Source organism: Podarcis gaigeae, assembly GCF_964106915.1.
Source record: "Podarcis gaigeae genome assembly, chromosome: 8".
NCBI lineage: Eukaryota > Metazoa > Chordata > Lepidosauria > Squamata > Lacertidae > Podarcis > Podarcis gaigeae.
The window spans coordinates 40,944,363-40,963,230 of NC_139684.1; the positions used below are offsets into that span (position 1 = coordinate 40,944,363).

The 18,868-nt window shown below is 46.1% G+C and overlaps 1 protein-coding gene across 4 annotated transcripts in view; it reads left to right on the forward strand.

Moving 5' to 3' along the window:
- The window catches only part of GALNS (galactosamine (N-acetyl)-6-sulfatase), a 52,244-nt gene extending 35,603 nt beyond the window's left edge, over window positions 1-16,641 (forward strand). For all 4 annotated transcript variants that reach the window (XM_083754563.1, XM_083754565.1, XM_083754566.1 and 1 more), the window contains 3 exons: window positions 2,023-2,144; window positions 11,644-11,761; window positions 14,501-16,641. In XM_083754563.1, the coding sequence (XP_083610689.1) occupies window positions 2,023-2,144; window positions 11,644-11,761; window positions 14,501-14,587 (327 nt within the window). In that variant the 3' untranslated portion in view covers window positions 14,588-16,641. The remainder of the gene's footprint in view (window positions 1-2,022; window positions 2,145-11,643; window positions 11,762-14,500) is intronic.
- The last annotated feature ends 2,227 nt before the right edge of the window (window positions 16,642-18,868 follow it).

An 18,868-nucleotide genomic window follows, 5' to 3' on the forward strand; every position in this document is an offset into this window, starting at 1 on the left:
CTGGACAGGCTAGAAGCCTCATGGAAGGGGACAGAGGAAAGCCCTAGATTGACCAGATGCAACTGAGATGCTGTGACCATTGGCAACCTTATAGGAGGCATAGAATAGAGGGGTGTTCTTCAAGGGGATGCTGTCATCTTGCAGTCCCCAGCCAAGAAGACCAGGGCCTGGTCCACACGTGCAGGAGACTGAGAGCAGAGAGCACCATATCAGGCTGTGGGTGGAAGCTCTTGTCTGCAAATGGGCAGGGTCACATCTCAGTGGCAGAGCACCTGCTCTGCATGCAGAAAGCCCTGGAAAATAAGGGAGCATTGGGGAAAGGTTTTCCCCTCTTTTCTCTTCCTGCTGCACTAGTATTCTATTTGCTTAGTGTTTGGGGTTTATTTTGTCTTGTACCTAGGGGAGCATTCAAAAATGCAATTCTCTGCCTGCCCTCTAAATGGGTCCAGTGCATTCTGCCACCTTGGTCCCAATTTCTCCTCTTGCTGCATGCAGACCCATTCTTGGTTTCTTGGCATGCCAGTTGCCCACCTATGATCTTTTATTTATTTATTTATTCAACTTTTTCCCTCCTCACCCCAAGCTTCTCCTTCTGATTCTCCTTCCTTCCCCGGTTACCTAAAACATCAGTTTCAGGCAACTAGTGGTGGGACGGTGTAGATGTATGAGAGGCTGTTTCTAGGTGACCATGTGTTCTCTCTTCCTGCTTCTAGGCTCTCCACAATGAGGGGAGGTTTTGCATCTGCAGCTCCCCCCCCCCCCCCCCCGCTAGGCAGAAATGTGGTCTGTTACCTACAGGAGGAGAAATAAGAACATACTTGGTGACTGGTATTCAAAGAGACACTTCTAGGGCCCATGTGTATTGAGCTGGCATCTCATTTGCTGATCTTGTGCCATATTTATTTAAAAGTATCCTACTGACCCATTGACAGCTCCTTTAGTGGGAAGATGCACTCATTATAGCATTAATGCAAAGAAAGGGTATGCTGTGGTTGGCAGTATGATATGTCCTGGGTGATAGTTTGGGACAGTGCATTAGTACAGGATTTGCTCTAGAACTGTCATCAGCTGCTGGAGTGCAGCAGTTTTGACTATTTCAACCTGACCTGCCTATTGTGGAATCTGGAGTGGGGCCAGCAATATGTGTTGTCTACCTTTTGATTATGATTCTGCACTTTACACTGGGAGATTGAGGGATGGTTTCACCCTTTGCATGGTGGAGAAGTTTGCCATGTGTACACTAATTAAAGTAAGGAGACGGTGTACCTGGAAGCCATAGTGGTTGGGAAGCAGGAGCAAGCAAGCTGTCCTGGGGATAGATATTATTGAATGCCTTCAATAAGTGGGTCAAGGCACATGGTTGTGGGGAAAGCATGTCTTGAGGGTTGTGTGTCACTGGCTGGGGATGGTGGTGAGCAGGTCCTTCCTAACCACACATGTGCCAGTCAGTTGAGCATGAAAAACAAATTGCATTTTCCAAGCCTTTTTGGGCCCATTTTTCTTGTGTGACATTGAACTCCTAGGAAACCAATTACTGGCCTTTTGGTTCTAAAGGCTTGTGAGGCAGCAACCTTGCAAAAGGTCTGAGTCTGGTCCCTGCCTGGATGGGAGACCACCTGGGGTGCCTATGTATGCTATTCTCAAGCTTTTCCAGGTAGAGGAAAGGGGTGATACAAATGCAATGACAATTAGGAAGCTTTTCCTGTCCTCAATAGAGCCTGGCAACCAGCCTGAGAAGGCGTGTGAGTGTGGAGAGGAGATTCTGGTAATGAATCAGCACTGGGGAAACATGATTTCACTGAGCCACTTTGAAATCCATTGGAATTAACATAGCAACATTTGACAACCCTATGAATCTGGGGCCCTGTATTCATTTGTTTCCACGTTTTTCTGTTAAATCACTAGGACTTGAAAGTTTCTTTCTGAATGTAAACTGATGAGAATTCAAGATCCCTGGCCACCTACAGCTCATGTGCTTTTGTTGTTGATCTTTAGTGAATGGCGTTCCTCTTTCTCTTGCAGGGCATTGATTTCTGCCCTGGCCAAAATGTTTCTGGAGTAACGACCCATGACCAAGAGGAGCACTCCAAACTTCCCCTTCTTTTTCACTTGGGAAAGGACCCTGGGGAAAAGTATCCAATAAGGTAAGGCAGGCATGTGATCGGAAACACAAGTAGTGTTCTTGAGGTGAACATCAGCCTCACAAGAGAGCGAGGTAAAGTGCTCAAGCACAGCATCCCTTTTAACTGCCTTGTCCTTTCTCTGTGAGAAAGAATGCAAGCTTTTGAGCATCACAGAATTGTTCAGCAGCAGCATACAAAGCCAGGCTGACCAGGACCTGCCATACCATGAGGCAGAGGAAGGCGGGTGCTGGGATGCAGGGAGCCGCAGCAAGGGGCTGGGGCTTTTGTGTACCACGCACTGCCTGCTGTGTGGTAGACCATGGTGTCCCACTGCCAGTGCTGATCTAAAATTTGGCTGCCAGCCGGGTCTGCTTCTGGACTTGGAAAGCGGGGGATGAGGGTGGCATCTTATCTTTTGCCTCAGGCAGCAAAATGTCTTGGGCTGGTCCTGAAGCTGACAGACAGCATCTATGCTTTTAATAACAAGGCTTCTGGGAAGCTCAGAATGAAAGTGTGAAAGAAGCAAGTTGGATCAAAATGCATTATCCTGACAGCACTGCAGCTGTACAGCTCTCTGACAAGCAGGTAAAATGAACTAAAACCAACAGAACTGGATTTTTAATGGCTGCAGACAAAGACAGCTCTCCTGTGGGGTGAAATGTAAGGGAGCTGTCTCAGGTGGTAGATTCTGAATGCCATTAAGTAGAAAGCGAGGGCATATCTGACCTGTGGAACAACGCCTCCCCTCCAGTTGGTTCTTCTTTGCAAGTCCCCTCAACCTTAATTAGAGCCGTGCAAGAGGTCTTGACCTCCTTCCAGCCAAGTGGCCCCAGACTTCCATGCTGCAAGCTGGTTTCAAGACCCTGAGGAGACAGGGAGGGGATCTGCAGTTTTAGGGGATGCGGGCGGGAGGCTCTTTGCAGAGAAGGCCCCTGAAAGCAACATGCTTGGAGTTATAATGGTGCTCTGAATGCTCCCCCCCACCCTCCTGCTTTCAGCCCCGAGGGTGTTTTTGATGAAGAGTATAATCACGAACTGTCTCCTTGGTAGCAATCATCTTAATGTCAGAGCTGGGAGCCCTCTTGGTGGCGAAGGGGAAGGGTTGTAGCTCAGCAGCAGATGATGCAGTATGCAAGCCCCAGGTCCCCAGTTCAGTCCTTGCATCTCCAGGATCAGGCCATAGGTGATGGGAAAGACTCTGCCTGCCTGACACCCTGGAGAGTCACTGTCAGTCAGAGCAGATGATATGTAGACCAGGCAGAGAAATATTCTGGACTGGGAAAAGGCAGCTTTCCATGTTCCTAAGGAACTTGGCATGTTTGTGTAGCCAGAAGCTATTCAAGATAGGTTTCACTTATCCCTAAAATTAAATCCATGCTCCATTAAAGGGGTTAAGATATCCTACCGCCTGCCTTTTGCCCTCACCTGAGGCCACTGAAAGGCAGGGTGTGAACTGAGAGTCTGTGGCAGCTGTTTGGTAAGCATATTTCCATGCCTGCCTCTTCCCTATGAATTGGCAGGTGAGCCTGGGATTCTAGCAGCCACCAGGCGTAGCTGCAGAGAGGTACATGAGGTTGCATTGGCAGTGGAGCAAAAGAGCCTTGGCGGATCAGTTGGAAAGGTTGGGCAGGTTTTCTCACGAGGAGCCGGAGTGTACCATCTGCTTTCCCTGAAACAAATCCTGTTTACAAAATGGAGCGTTAAGGAGAGAGGAAACGGGCGTTGTTGGCTCCACCTGCACCAAAGTGGCTTTTACAGCAAGGTGCTCTTGGAACTGACAGGGCTGCAATTACCCATCCCTTCTAAATAGCAGAGCACTTGCGCTCACTCCATTACTGTCCTGGCAGAACCACGTGACTGCGCTGCCCACTAAGTGTTCTCTGCTGGGGAGGAAAGGAAAAAGAGATGCTGGTCCTATCCTTGGAGTGAATAAGATCTTCCTGCTTTTCAGCCCTAATGAATTCTTTTTGCAGTTGACTTTTCTGGCTTGAGCGTTGCTAGTTCACATTGCACTAACTGCAGGGGCAGGCAGTGTGGGAGTGAATCATGAGCTGGAGAAGTATAGCTGACTTATAGGTTGTAATGTGCACATAATTTGCGTAAACTCTGCATATAGAGATGCTGTCGTTGGGGGTGGGGGGGTGAAATAATTCCATCTTTGATCTCACTGTGGTTCTTATTGGAATCACCAATTCTGGCACAAACTCAAAATTATTCATAACCTCTTTTTACCCAACTTATTAGCCAAAAAGGCTCCCAGAGCTGTTTACAAAGATTAGTAGTAAGACAACCAATCTGAAATGCATTACTTGCAAGGAAAAACTGATGAGGAGGGAGGAGGAAAAAAGGAAGGCCAGGCACCAGTTTTTCAAGTTTCAGTACTTGTAATGACCCACTGGGAAGGAAACAGGGTAGCCTGACAATATGACTTTCTCTCGCTCACCTTGAGGGTGATTTTGTTTCTCTCCTTTCCTTCTCTCATTCTCTGAAGCGTTTTGGTTGCACTAGTCAGAAAGAATGCTGTTCCCCTTTCCCAGAGAGTTGGGTGTTGGTTGTGAGCTTCCCAGAGGGGCACTGTGAGAGCAGGGTACTGGGCCAGATGGGGCTTTGGTCTGATCCAGCAGGGCCATTCTTAAGTTCTTAACCTTAATTAAGCTTAATTAACCTTAACCTTAATTTGGATCTGCAGATTCCTCTTGACTTAAAGGCTATAGTTATATTCATAGGTGTGATTTAAGTGAAGAGAAACTTAACATTTCAGTAGGCAGCAATGTATTAATTTATATTGATAATTGTTTATGCAATACTATTTCTTTTTTTGTCAAGACCATACATAGTCCACACTAGAAGCAGAAATTGTCTACCAAGCGAACCCACATCCAAAGACAGATCATAATGTTTTGCTGCCTGAAGTGCAACCTCTGCTATGACCAATACTCTAAAATGTCTTGTTGCATCTTTTCATATACAAGTTCCTGCCTTCATCTATCCCACCACCGCCCAGTGCTCCCTAGTAGGGCTGCACTGAGCAACAACTTTGAATGCTACATTGAGCAACACCCTGAATCTTAGAGCTGAATATTTTATTTATTATTTATTACATTCAGATTCCCATCTTTCTTACAGATTGGGCAGTGAAATTATGGCCAGGCCAACTGCACACAGTGAGCCTCAGGGCTGTCCGGAAAATAGAAATAGCATAGTGGCATCATAGTATCATAACATCAGTAACATCTCAAAAAGAACTGCCTTGTAAAGAAATTCAATTTTCAAAGGCCTGCCTGAACACTATTGGGTCTTCGCAGGTCCTTGGACCTTCGCAGGTCCAACATGCTGCTCACCACACCACACATCAGCTTTCTGAATACATCATGCCAGTCCCAGAGTCTGCATATGTAGAATTATTTCTGCAATTTCCCTCCCCCTACAAAAGGAGCAACCTGCCATGCTTGGTGCAGAAGCCCCATCATACCCCTCCTTTTATGTCCTGTTGGGCCCCCAGGCATGGCCCCAATGTTGTCAAGTTTATCTTACCAAACCACAAGAGCTGGAAGCTTCCTTACAAAAAGAAAAAGCTATGGCTTTCGGTATGCTGAGTTCTGCACCCAGCAGCAAATCCCAGGCGTCCCAGTCCTGCAAGTGTAACACACAGAGCTCCAGTTTACTTTTGTGCTTTGGGCTGAGGGGTTTTCCTTTCAAAATCCAAGCTACTTGGATCCAGATTTGGGAGCTCTCTCTCCGCAGGGCATCCCCTGCCTTGTCATCTAATTGTCTCTTTGGAAAACCGCCCTTTCTGAGTTGAGCTGCATTCCATTGTTTTCATCTGCAGCCATTTCTCATCTGGCTCCCTTGCTTTCCAAACACCCGGCAAGCTATTGTCTTGATTGAATTTTATGGGGAGATTATGACACGATTATGGCGAAATGATGTTTTAATATGCAGGGCATAATAGAAAGGCGCACATTCTCTCTCTCTCTCTAAATAAATATAATAATAAACCAAATGAAAGTTCATTTGGGAAGCTCTCTAATGTTTATATCCTCTCATATCTCCGGTCACATTGGAAGCCTTGTGGAAAGGAGGTCTCCCCTTCTTTGTGGGTAATTAAATTATCCTCATTTGCAGAGATGTTACTACTGTGGCGGGTGCATATTTTTGATTTGCCTTAATTATCCCCCTTGGCAGCCTGCCTGTTGGGAGTCCCTGTATTAGTGCTTCTCAGAGGGAGAGCAAGTGTTTTCTTGCCCAGGCATAATTTCACTCGAAAGATGGGTACCAGCAAGGGCCCTGCAAGAGGAACAAAAATGGGCTTGTCGGTGATTCTGTCCACAGAATATGGGGAGAACCTGCCTGTCTGTGGGGATGCTGTAAACCTGAGCTCACTGTATTGCACATACCATTGAACATAAGACGATTCCCAAGCTGGATCAGGCCATAGGTCCCTCATAGTTCAGCATAGTTCATGCTCTCTCTCTTTGTAGTCTCAGGGTTCAAAGCTGTTCTCCCAGTGTCTAGGTCTTCGTGCACAGAGGAAGAGCAGTGTGCAAATGTGGTGTTGTTTTTCAAATGAGAGCCTGTCTTGGAATAAAATATAAAATGGGGAGAAAATAGGTGAGGTGATGTCTATATTATGCCAACTTGCATTGCTATGCATCTTAAGTTTTTTGGGGTGGGAAATGCTTCCTCCAGCAAAGACTCCTATGTTACCAGATCCTTCTTTGTTTTGTCTTGAGTCAGAGGGTGAGGCACACAACTCATTGCAGATGGAAAGAGCTGCACCACCTGGCTTTACAGGCATTTGGATGCAGAAAGAGAGAGAGAGTGTGCGTGTATGTACACAGATACTTAAACAAAGGAAGAGAGAAATACAAAAAAGCTATATATATATATATTTACAGCTTGGTTTCTCATCATTCAGATTCAGAAACCTCAGACAGTTCTGTGAAGCTGGAAAGGGGAGTGTAAAGGCTCAAAGATTAAGATCATCATAGCCCAGGGAGGGAGGCAATATATTAACACCAGCTCCTTCATTCCAGCCCCAAACTGAGTTTTCACGGCAGGCCATGGCGGGGTTAACAATGGAGTGAGTTGTGTACAGATTTTGCTTGGAGTGGGAGGGCAATGAGAACAGATTGCAGAAGCACAATTACGCTAAATGAACTAAACACACGCCACACCTGTGCCTGGGACCTTGCGCCTCCAATCCATCCCTGATTGGCTCTCTGGGGACTTCCTGGAGGTAAAGTGTCAATTAGTGTAATGACCCTGGACTCTGTCCACTCTGCTCCTTCATCCTGAGCGTGGAATAATTCTGCGTACACAGGGGGAATCTCTCCGAGCAAACTCCTCACAACACCACCTGCTCACCCTGGCGCGCTCTTCCCTCTCATTCTTCCACTGCAATTCCCATCCTCCCTTTGGCAGGCTTGAAGAGACGGAATACAAATTTAGGGCGGCCCAGGGGCAAGGCAGCCTGTCAGTTTGCTTAGACAATAGGCGTTCCAAACACCTGTACAGGCATAGCACCACCAGCAGCATGAAAATTGCTGTGGATTCTGGTCATTCATTCCCTCATGATTCTTTTTCCTCCCTTGGATAATGCAGAGGTGGGCATGACCAAGCAGATTTTCTTTGCAGAGCAAGGGGTATCGTACATCCCATATGCAATCTATATGTGCACCAGCCTGTTAACCAGTTCAAATAGCTGATGAGGATAAGTGCAGGAGAAGACAAGATCTCTACAATCTGTGCTGCTGGCTCTCTGCTTTTGTGTGGCAAGATTTCCTGTGTGCACCCCAGTGAAAGAAACAGCCTCCATCACCCAGTGCTGGCTGATGCCCATGTTCCCTGCTTTTATTAAACTTGACAGCAATGTCTGGTGGGCAGCTGCAAGAAGACAGACAGGTGAGGTTAGTGCGCCATTGCCTTGCTCCATTGTGGCTTGTCTTGGTCTTGCATAGCACAGCACAGGAGTGAAAAATTGGGGAAGAGCAAAGCAGCTGCAATCTGTTCTCCAGGAGCCTGTAAATTTGCACAGTTCCAGGATGCCATAGTTTGGCGCATGAACCAGGCCGTTGCCTCTTTCTGTGTGTGTTAATACTGTATGATAACAATACAATACTATAGTTCTTGCTCTACTTATTTCTCCCCATTGCCAGTTGTTGGGAATGACTTGCACTGTTCTTTCTTTGTGTGCATATAAATTTTATGTTCCCATTACTAATTTCTTGAAATGCTTTTGCATTTGATGTCTGTTTGATGCAACAGATCAACAGGGCTACCCCTCTTAAAAAGTGGAATAGTGGGTTCAGATCAAAGCAGACCCCTGTTTTCCAGAGACTTCAGCAACCTGTTCTCACAGTGGCTAAGCAGATTCCTACAGAAAGCCTACAGGCAGGGACCTGAGCACAACAGATGACCTTAACAGATTGGAGAACTGGGCCAAAACTAACAGAATGAATTTCAGTAGGGACAATTGCAAGGTTCTGCACTTAGGCAAAAAGAACCAGCTCCACAAATATAAAATGGGGAACACCTGGATTGCCAGTAGTACATGTGAAAAGGATCTAGGGGTCTTAGTAGACCAGAAGTTAAACGTGAGCCAACAGTATGATGCAGCAGCAAAAGAAACGAATGCTATTCTAGGCTGCATCAACAGAAGTATAGTGTCCCAATCAAGAAAATGGCTAGTAGACACTGATAGCTGTTGCCTTAAAGGCTTATCTGTATCTGGTTGGCTACTGGGAAGCAAGATCCTGGGCTAGACAGACTGCCATTGGGTCTCCTCCAGCAGTTGGTTCTTATGTTCTGTGGCAGAAGAGGTCACAAATTCTCTCTTCTCTGAGATGAAGTCTGTCATTGTTCTCAAGAATGCAATTCCTCCTTGCAACCTTCCTTCCACTTTGTTCTGAGCCGTGCTTAGATCCACCTCCAGCATTGGACTTTGTGTGTGTGTGTGTGTGTGTGTGTGTGTGTGTGTGTGTGTGTTTGTCTGGAAGGCTGCCAAGAAGATATGGTATTTATAGCACTTACTGGAAACCATTGGCGTGTTCCTCGGTTTCAAATGTGATTGATTTTGGAGAAGGAAATGCTCTGGAGCCCCTGGGGCCAGTGGGCAGCTCGGACCAGGAGTAAAGGGGGTCCAGGGTTAGGCCTGAGTGGCATTGTTTCCATTTTATCTCCAAAAGCAATTTGCAGTTCTTTGTTTCCTAAGTGACTCTTAATATGATGGACAAAATGAGATCACTGGGTATTAATCCTCCATTTAAGAAGTACTTGAAGTAATACCACAGTGAAAGGGAACGTTAAGCCACTTAAACAAATACCTGCTGAAGTTTATAATCCTGATAAGAGTAAGGGATGGGTTGTTGGGGTGGGGGAGAGTGGGAAGGGGCCTGGTTTCCTGCTCCTCCTTAACATTCACAGGAGAGTCAGTGAAAGCCCTCTTGTGTGAAAACAATTCAAAGTGTCCAACCTTGTCTTCATCTTCTCCATCATCTCTCACCCATCTTTGGATATATGCCTCTTCAAGTTCCCTCCATCATCTTCTGTTGCTTGCCTCTTGCATCTACATAAACCCTGCTATTAATTTTAGATTGTCTACCCGTTACATAGGTGGTCATGCCCTTGGCCTTTTGAAATTGTAGCATTGATTAACCTTCATCAGCCCAAATTGCCTCTTGCCACATGTCCTGCATATATCCATGTTAACTTCACAACCTTTTCCACTGCATCCGTTACTTTTAATCTTTAGGTAAAGGTAAAGGTGCCCCTGCCTGTACGGGCCAGTCTTGACAGACTCTGGGGTTGTGCGCCCATCTCACTCAAGAGGCCAGGGGCCAGCGCTGTCCAGAGACACTTCCGGGTCACGTGGCCAGCGTGACATCGCTGCTCTGGCGAGCCAGAGCCGCACACGGAAACGCCGTTTACCTTCCCGCTGGTAAGCGGTCCCTATTTATCTACTTGCACCCGGAGGTGCTTTCGAACTGCTAGGTTGGCAGGCGCTGGGACCGAGCAGCGGGAGCGCACCCCGCCGCAGGGATTCAAACCGCCAACCTTTCGATCGGCAAGTCCTAGGCACTGAGGCTTTAACCCACAGTGCCACCTGCGTCCCACTACTTTTAATCTTTGCCGTATCCAATTATTAGTTTTTCCAACTTTTTACGATATTTCTAACATTGCACGTTTCACAATCTTAGGAAGTTCTAATTCAAGTGACTTTTTGTACAGACCAAAGTCAACCAAGGTAAAGGTCTTCAGTGTGTGTTCCCGTGTGGGGCACGCACATTGCCACATGCTCAGAATTGCTCTCTCCACCTCTCAAAGCTGCTAAAGCCATAATAAGACATCTTGCAACCCAGATCCATGCTGGATCTGGATTGGTCATAGCTTTGAACATTTAAACTACATCAGCTATGGATGGTTGCAGTGTCCAAAACAGAAATAAAGATTTGGATCACTTGGCTCTGAGTTGTTGAAGGTGTTTTCTGTGTTAATACTTAACTTCCTATTCTGAATTTGGGAACAAAATGGGATTGAAGACCCTAACAAGTAAGTAAGTAAAATACACTCTCAAGATAATATATTCCCTTGAACATGTCAGTGCTTTGCTCATTCGGTGGCAGTAGGGTGGCAGTGGAGGAATTCACATCTATTTAAATGGGTACCATTCTGTGAAGCATAACTTGAGTCAGTCCACTTTTGTGTTCCTGTGGCATGGAGTCTATGTCTATTACCTTAGGAGCAGGCAGAGGGTGAGGCGGATGCTGTGATGCTCCCTGTGTATCATGGCATCTTGGGCCTGCTGAAGGCCAATCTTCGTATTCTATGCTATTCCTAACAGTGTTTTAAGCATCCAGGTCCAGGAACCATCTGAAGGCATGGGAGCAAGTGTGGTGGGCCCTTAGGATTGAAGCCGAAGGACTGTTTTTTAAGATGTCTAGTTCTGGTAATCCCTAATTCAACCATGAGCAAATGTCAGGTTTGGGAGAACTATGTTGTTGTTTTTAAATTAGAATCCCAGGATCCACCAACCAGAACCAGGCTCAGAAAGGTAGTTCAAGGGGCAGAGCCAGTTTTCTGCTGCACACCCCATTAGTCACTTGCTGGGATAATCTCTGTGTACAAGCTGTCTGTCTACCATCTGCCCACTCCTGCCCTAATGTGCAAACTCCATGCACCCACAGCCGTGCAACACGTGAAATTTTAATCTAGACTGTGCTGCACCATCTCCAGAGTGAGCAGAAGTTGTCATTGATGGCTCTCCACATACGGGTTGAGTAACTCAGCACAAGCCACAGCTCCGTGATTGAGCACCTGCTTTGCCTGCAGAAGTCCCTGGTAGATCTGGTAGCAGGTGGTGAATAGTTGCTGCCAGTCAGAGTTGACGATGCTGGGCTAAATAGTCAAAGAAGTCTAATGTGGTATAACACAGCAATCTCCCATCCACCACACCAGGTATGCCAGCATTCCTTGTGTTTACATCTCTGTCATGCCTGATCTCCTTTTTCTGCTTTTCCAGTTTTTCAAGTGCTGAATACCAAAGTGTTATAGAAAGAATCTCCCCCATCGTTGAGCAGCACAAGAAGACATTGCTACCTGGGCAGCCTCAGCTGAACGTCTGTGACAAGGCGGTCATGGTAAGGGATTAAAATGTAAATAAGCATAAAACCCCATGGTCCTTCATGTAGTCTGTGGAGCTTATCTCCCCTTAGGTTGGGCAACTCAGAACATCATCTTTCCCTTTTTGCAGGAAATGCTTCAATTCACTAGGAGTTTATGTAAAAAAACAGTCCATGCATTTCTGTTGTCACTATATCTTCCTTTGTGAATTCAAAGAGGCAGCAGCACTGAAAGACCAGTTCCATACATATGGAAATGAGCCTGAAAAGTCTCTGTCCATCCTCACTGAGGTATCTTTCCTCTTCTCAGCTTTTGCAGTGCCTAGTATGTGCTTTGGATGCAGTAGGTCTTAGGTTCGACTCCTGGCATCTCCAGGTATGGCTGGGAAATATCACTGTCTGAAACTCAGGAGATCTGTTACCAGTTAGTGTACAAGGGACCACAGCACCTTGAAAGAGGTAGAAATTTGGCCCTTGCAGTCATAAAATCTAGGCGAGTCCAACTCTCTGTGAGAAACTTCAGCTTCTCTGGCAACTGAGGCGACTATCTGTTTGCCTTGCACCGCTTCCACTGTCCTTCCCTTTACATTTTGGAAGTGATAGCCAGATTGTGAAAACCCTGTTAATTGTTCTTTAAGTTGGCTGGAGCCCTCCTTCCAAGAGCTGAATGCCTGCTAAAATGCCCTTTGCTGTGATTGCCAGGCAATCATTGCCACCTGGTGTTAGCAGTGCAGAATGCAAAGCCTCACTCACCAGCAGCCTCTCGAAAACTATTTCCCCCTGTAGGGCTCTCACATGAAACAAAGCAGATAAAAATAACGCAAACAGCACAGAGCGGGCAGGAATGACCTTTAATAAACTGACAGCTGGATTCTCCCATGGATGGGTGGGCTTTGCAGAGAGACGCCGAAGGAGGGAGATGGTGATGCGCTTGGCTGCCCTTTGAAGGTGATTGATGTTGGGCCAAGCGTGTGCTAGGTGCAGTACAGAATATGGATGTGAGGCAATCTCTGCCTCAGAGGCCTTGCAGCCTTTGCTGGATGAAAAGGACCAAAACGGAGGGTCATAGATTGACTAATGAGCAGCAAAGATTCAAATGAGGGAAGGGACAAATTGGAAGAAGCTAGGGTGGCTTATGAGGGATGTGCAGCAGAGATCATTTTATGGGGACTGAGAGTGGCTCATGCAGAAGTCTAGGCCCTCTTGACTTGTCCACACTAGCTGATGAGGAGTGAGGGCTTGACTCTGTACTGCTGGTTTTCACTTGCCTTCTCCAGAGCTGCTTTCAGCTCTGTTCCAAATAGACTTGATTTCCTTATTTATTACCTGCCCTTCACCATAAGGTCCCAGGGCAAGTTACAGTGATCTGAAAATGCAGCATTAATAACGTTTTAAAACAAATGACAGCCACAGGAATAGGGTGGGGCCCAAAATATTATCTATCTCAAGTGTCAGAGGCCAGAGTAAAGGCTAGGCATAAACATGCCTTTGAGGGATAAGAGGCTTTTCCAGCACAAGGGCAAAGATGACAGAGCCAGAGGGACCCAGAGATAAGGGTGGGAGCGAGGAAGCTCACTGGATTAAGGACTGAGGTGAAGAATTTGAGGAACGGCACTTTGGCACTTTCTCCCCTGGTGCCCCAGTTGTGTGACCCACTGCCATCAGGAACACCCTTGGGGGATTCTGTGCTGCTCATCCTGCATGGCATCTAAAGACAGGCTGTTTGGTGGCTAAAGGCCCCCTTGAGACTTCTCAGGTGGGTGGGTTGCACTCATTGCCTGGTTGTAACCAATCGCTTCTGGGCTCTGGGAGGGATTTCTCTTTGTGGAGGGTGTCCTCTTCCTCCTTCCTGACATTGGCTGTCTTCTACAAAACTCAAGCAAGGGCAGGATAATTCCGGTGAACCACAGAGGTGTCGAGGCTGAGCTCTCCTGTTTCGGTGTCGCCATGTAAATGCCTTCTAATCCATCAGTTGGCGGGCTAATCCATCAAACTGCTCATTAAAACACAAATGTTCTTATCTGTCTCACCCTTGGCCTTCCGAGACTGCTGTCTTCTCCTGAGCGCTTTGGGTAATCTCCGCAAATATGTCTGTGCAAAATAATTATAGAGCCTTTCAAAGTCTAGGGCTGTTTCTCTCTTCCTGTCAGCAATACAAAGGTTTGCTCACTTATCACGATGCCAGAAGAGGGATTTGAGACAGCCCCAGAATAATTCAGGGATAGTGCGGGGGGGGGGGGGGGAGCTAATACATGACCCTGTTGTGAAGAGGACAAGGCAGCCCAGTCTGTTGGAATGGGGTTTTAGCATGTGGGTTTTTGCACTAGTTTTACCATCCTGTTCACAGGGTGTTGCGATTCTTGAATGTCACTTTTCTAATAGAAATAAGTTGTTGTTGTTAATAAAGTGCCTGAGCCTGGGGTGAGGAACCTGCATCCCTCCAGACCTTGCTGGATTCCACCTCCCATCCAGGAAGGCCAGGAAGGCCAGTGTTCAGGGGGGATGGGGGTTGGAAGAAGAGCATCAGAGGCTTTCAGGTTAGCTACTTCTGGCCAAAGGTATCCTAAGTAATGCACAAAGTGTGTTTTTTTTTTAAAAAAAAAAAACCAACAGCCCCTGCCTCCAGGCTACCAAGGTGAGAGACATCATATGAAAATGGGGGTGGGCTGGGGTATAACAGGAAAGCAAGCAAATTCAGATACTATTTTTTCCTAGTGATTTGTGTCTGACCCAGTTTCTCTTCCTGTCTTGCAACAGAATTGGGCTCCTCCAGGATGTGAGAAGATAGGGAAGTGTTTGAAGCCTCCCAGCCCCAACCCTCAAAAATGCTTTTGGCCCCACTGAGCATCTCATGCCTGACCTGCTGGAGACAGAGCTGCTGCTGTGGATCATTTCTTCAGAAAAGGGGCATTGTGGGAAGAAGCCCAGAGTGTTTCCCTCCTCTCTTTCTCAGGGTCACAGCAGTAAATCTATATGAATTCAGCCTCTCAGTACAGACAGGGCGAAGGTACTGTGAGCTTAAGACTATTTCAGATATTAGGACTGGAGAGCCTGCCTTAGTCCTTTGCTGCTCATAAATTCCTTTGAGACTGAGCCCTCAGTTATCAGTTGTGATCATCTCTTACAGCATTCTGCTCCCCTCCCACTGCCTAGAATTGGAAGTTTGTCCTGGAGCTCAGGAGCCCTTCTGGACCTGATGAGGCAGAGCATCTTTGTGCCATCTAAAAATTGTTAAGCGTCAATGCCAGTATTCAGCGGCTCCAGCAAATGTACAGTGTTGCTTAAATGTGTTTGGAGCAAAGACTGCTGCTCACTGCATGCAGTGCCAGCAACTTTACAGTCTATTGGCTATAATGTCTCCCATACCCTCTGCAGGCCAGCTTTGGCAGGTGGGCAGGACTACCCACCTGTTAATCACCAGACATCATAACGGTGTCAAAGTTTAAAGGAGGTTGTTGCATCCTCCTTTGAGGATGTTATTCCAGCACTAATCAGCTGATTGGCACTGGAAGTGCAATGAACTAGCCATTCAGCTGATTATTAGTTACAGGAAACCCCTTTGAAGTCTTTGCAGAGTGGACAATGCACCTAAAATTGAATTCTTTCCCTCTGCAAAGAAAATGGTCTCTACTCAAAGTGCTTTCTCCAGCGTTTTCAATACAAACTGCTCTTTCTTTCTTTCTTTCTTTCTTTCTTTCTTTCTAAGCTTTTTGGATTCAAAACACAGGAGGAAGTGCTTTAAATCCAAGTTGCTTCCTGCAGCCCCCTTGGCTGCACTAGATAACTTCTTAGTGCAGCCAATCCCAGCTGATTGTTGGGGCTTTGGCAGTGCAGGGCTCTCTTTGAGCACTAACAGTCAGCTGATCATTGGTGTTTGCAGAGAGTCCTGTATTGCACTTCAAAAAGGGCTCCGCAGGTGCCCTTTTGGGCCCAGCTATTACTTTACCTGCATATCACACCCTGTGCAATATATGCTAGCAGGTGTAGGGCAGGTGAGTGTGGCTTGGCCAAAATGGTCTGGCCAGAGGCTCCCCACACCTGAGCTATATTATCAAGTTAATGCCTCTGATACCTAAGTGGAACTTCTATGTTTAGAGGCAGTCTACCTCTACATGTCAGTTGCTGTGGGATGGAAGAACAACAGGGTAGTTGTCATCACGCCCAGCTTGTGGGCTTCTTGGAGGCACCTGGTCAGCCACTGCTGGAAACAGATGGCTGGCAAGGTAAACCTTTCTTCTGTTATTTTGCTATGCAAAGAAGTGTCCTCCATTGCCAACATTTCTTTTAAGACTTGGTTTCAAATGGTGCCAAAATATACAGTTTCAAGAAGTGCCAAAGGTTAATATGAATAAATGTCTGCTGCTGTGATGTTGTTTTTAGTATGATTAGAAGAGTTCTGTATGTTTGTTGTTAACTTTCAAGAAATACTTTTGTCAGCTTTATAACTTTCTTATTGTGTGATTGTAAGAAATTAAGGCCAATATAATATGTGATCTACAAGTGCTATGTCTCTCGTCCCTGAGCTCCTCGTTGAATGAGATTGTGGAAGATAATAAGATTTGAAATGCAAATCCCGGCGTACAGTATTTTAAAATGTGAGAAGTTGGGGAAGGAAAGGAACAGAAGTGCCTTGGGGGCCTGTCATGATAGAATTCTGTCTGGTAAGCCAAGCCTCTTGATTTAAGCTGTGATGGATTTCTTCACATGCCCACACCAGCAAAGTCTTGTTCCACTTCACTAAGTGGATCCCAGGGGAGACATTGAAAGACTGGCCTCTGCCATGGATTCATTAAGTAGCCTTGAGTAAGTCACCTTCTCTGTCAAACTTTATGACAGTAGCCTATCTCACAGGGTTGTTGTGAAGACAGATCCAATAAAGATGGCAAAGTTGTAATAAAGATGCTATCTATAGCCTCCTCCTGTGAAAAGGAAGGTGTTAGGGTTGTCACAGAAAAGCCAAATTGGTGGTGAAATTGCAGAACAAACTCAACTGCAAAACAGAACCCCCTTACAATTCCAATCACTTCCTGTCTTTGGGGATATAGCTGTTAAAAAAGCTCTGTGTTCCGATGGAAAGTTGCATGCTTGGGTCAGTGTTTGTTTCTTCTGTTGCTAAGGACTGGCCAGCTTGGGCCAGCTGTTGGGGGAAAGGATTTTTTCTGGTGGTGGAGGAGATAATTTGTCTTTGAGAAAATCCTAGTATTAGCAGGGACAGCTGTGAAAATAGCCTACACAGTGACCTTCTGCTTCATCACCCACCCACCCCGTTCTCTGTCTTGCCCAACAAAGGCCTTTCTGAGAAATGCAAATCCTTCTGGATGGATGTGACCTTTGTATAGGCTTTCAGCTCAACTATATCCCTTTAAAGAAAAAATAAATATTCTCAGCAATGGAGACTGGAAACAGGGAAATGGCAGTGCCCCACAAGCACCTTGTGTGGTTTTCCTTCACCCAAGATGCATTCTTTTCCGTCTTATCTAGCCTGGCAAAGAGTTCTGCGTAACTTGAAAGGTTGCAGACTGTACCATGAATGTTGGCTATTTAGCTGATCTGTGGATTCTATTCTAATGGACCAAACCTGGCTGCCTCTTTCGTGTCTGCAAGAAGGTTAAAAATGCCCTGCACAAAGCATATTAATTGAGAAGTATGTTCAGGGTTTCAGCCACATTCTTACAGGAACAGAAGCAAACCGTTACAACTGGAAATCCAGCATTGTCAAGGTGAGTTCTAGAAACTGTTCCTTCTGCTCCACAAGGGGGCTTCATGGGACATCCGGCTTTCAACACATCCACTAGGGTTAAACAATCTGCACTGACTGCCTATTGCTTACCAAGCCAAGTTCATGGTTTTGTTGTTGCCGTTTAAAGCCCTAAACTACATACTGGGACTTCGGCTAGTGGATTGGGGCCAACAGTTTGGATCGTGGCATGATCTAAAGCGGGTCACAGCAGCAGCATGGCCAACATACAGATATATGGTTAAATAAATGAGGAACATGTTCCCATATGCATGTTTGGATTAGAACTGGGTCTTTGGTTGGAAAAGGTTGAAGATATGTTGTAGCTGTTACTGCAAATATTTTATGCTATTTTTGTGGTGTACAAATGACATGAGAAGGCTTGGTCTATTTATTTGTATCACTTATAATTCCTATGATCCTTGTTTATAAAACCCGAAAAAAAGTTATTAAAAAAGCAAAAAGGACACAGAGGATGGCCACCTACAGATTGCCAAAGGACAGGAAATGCATGACACAAAATGAGGACACCTTTGCATTATTACAGACGCTTCAGGTTACAGACTCCGCTAACCCAGAAATAGTACCTTGGGTTAAGAACTTTGCTTCAGGATGAGAACAGAAATCATGCAGCGGCAGTGGGAGGCCCCATTAGCTAAAGTGGTACCTCAGGTTAAGAACAGTTTCAGGTTAAGAACAGACCTCCAGAACAAATTGAGTTCTTAACCCAAGGTACCACTGTATTTGCATAAACCAATTATATTTGCATATTTTAAGGGGGAAATCACAATGATTTAAATATCAGAGGGGGGAGGAGTTGTGTGCTTGCTTGATCTGCTTATTACTGGTAGGCTGGTTTATCTTTAAATCAGACTTGGACTGGACAGCCAGTGTGGTGTAGTGGTCAGAATGCTGGACTAGGACATGGGAGACTTGGGTCTGAATCCCCACTCAGCCAGGAAGCACACTGGGTGACCTTGGGCCAGTCACTCTGTCTAACCTACCTCACAGGATTGTTGTGAATTATAAAAATGAGGAAGGAGGAGAAGACAATGTATGCCACCTTGAGCTCCTTGGAGCTTAAATAACACAGAATTAATTAAATAACACAGAAAATAAAGAAAGGACTTTTCCTCTGGAAAATAGCGCACAAACCCACTCCATGTCCTCGTAGCTGCAACAACCCCATATTTTCTGACCCCAGCTCTCCTCCTCTGCGTGTGCCTTGTGTCAAGATTCTCGATTGTAAGGGAGGTGGCGCAGGGACCTGACCTTTGCAAAGTATAGCTCGCGTTGATGACGGCTGCAAGCCAGAGAGCGGAAGCCCAGGGCTGCAAAACCACCAGTCTCTGCTGATTCACCGGCTAAATATGCAAGAGTCCTGCCTC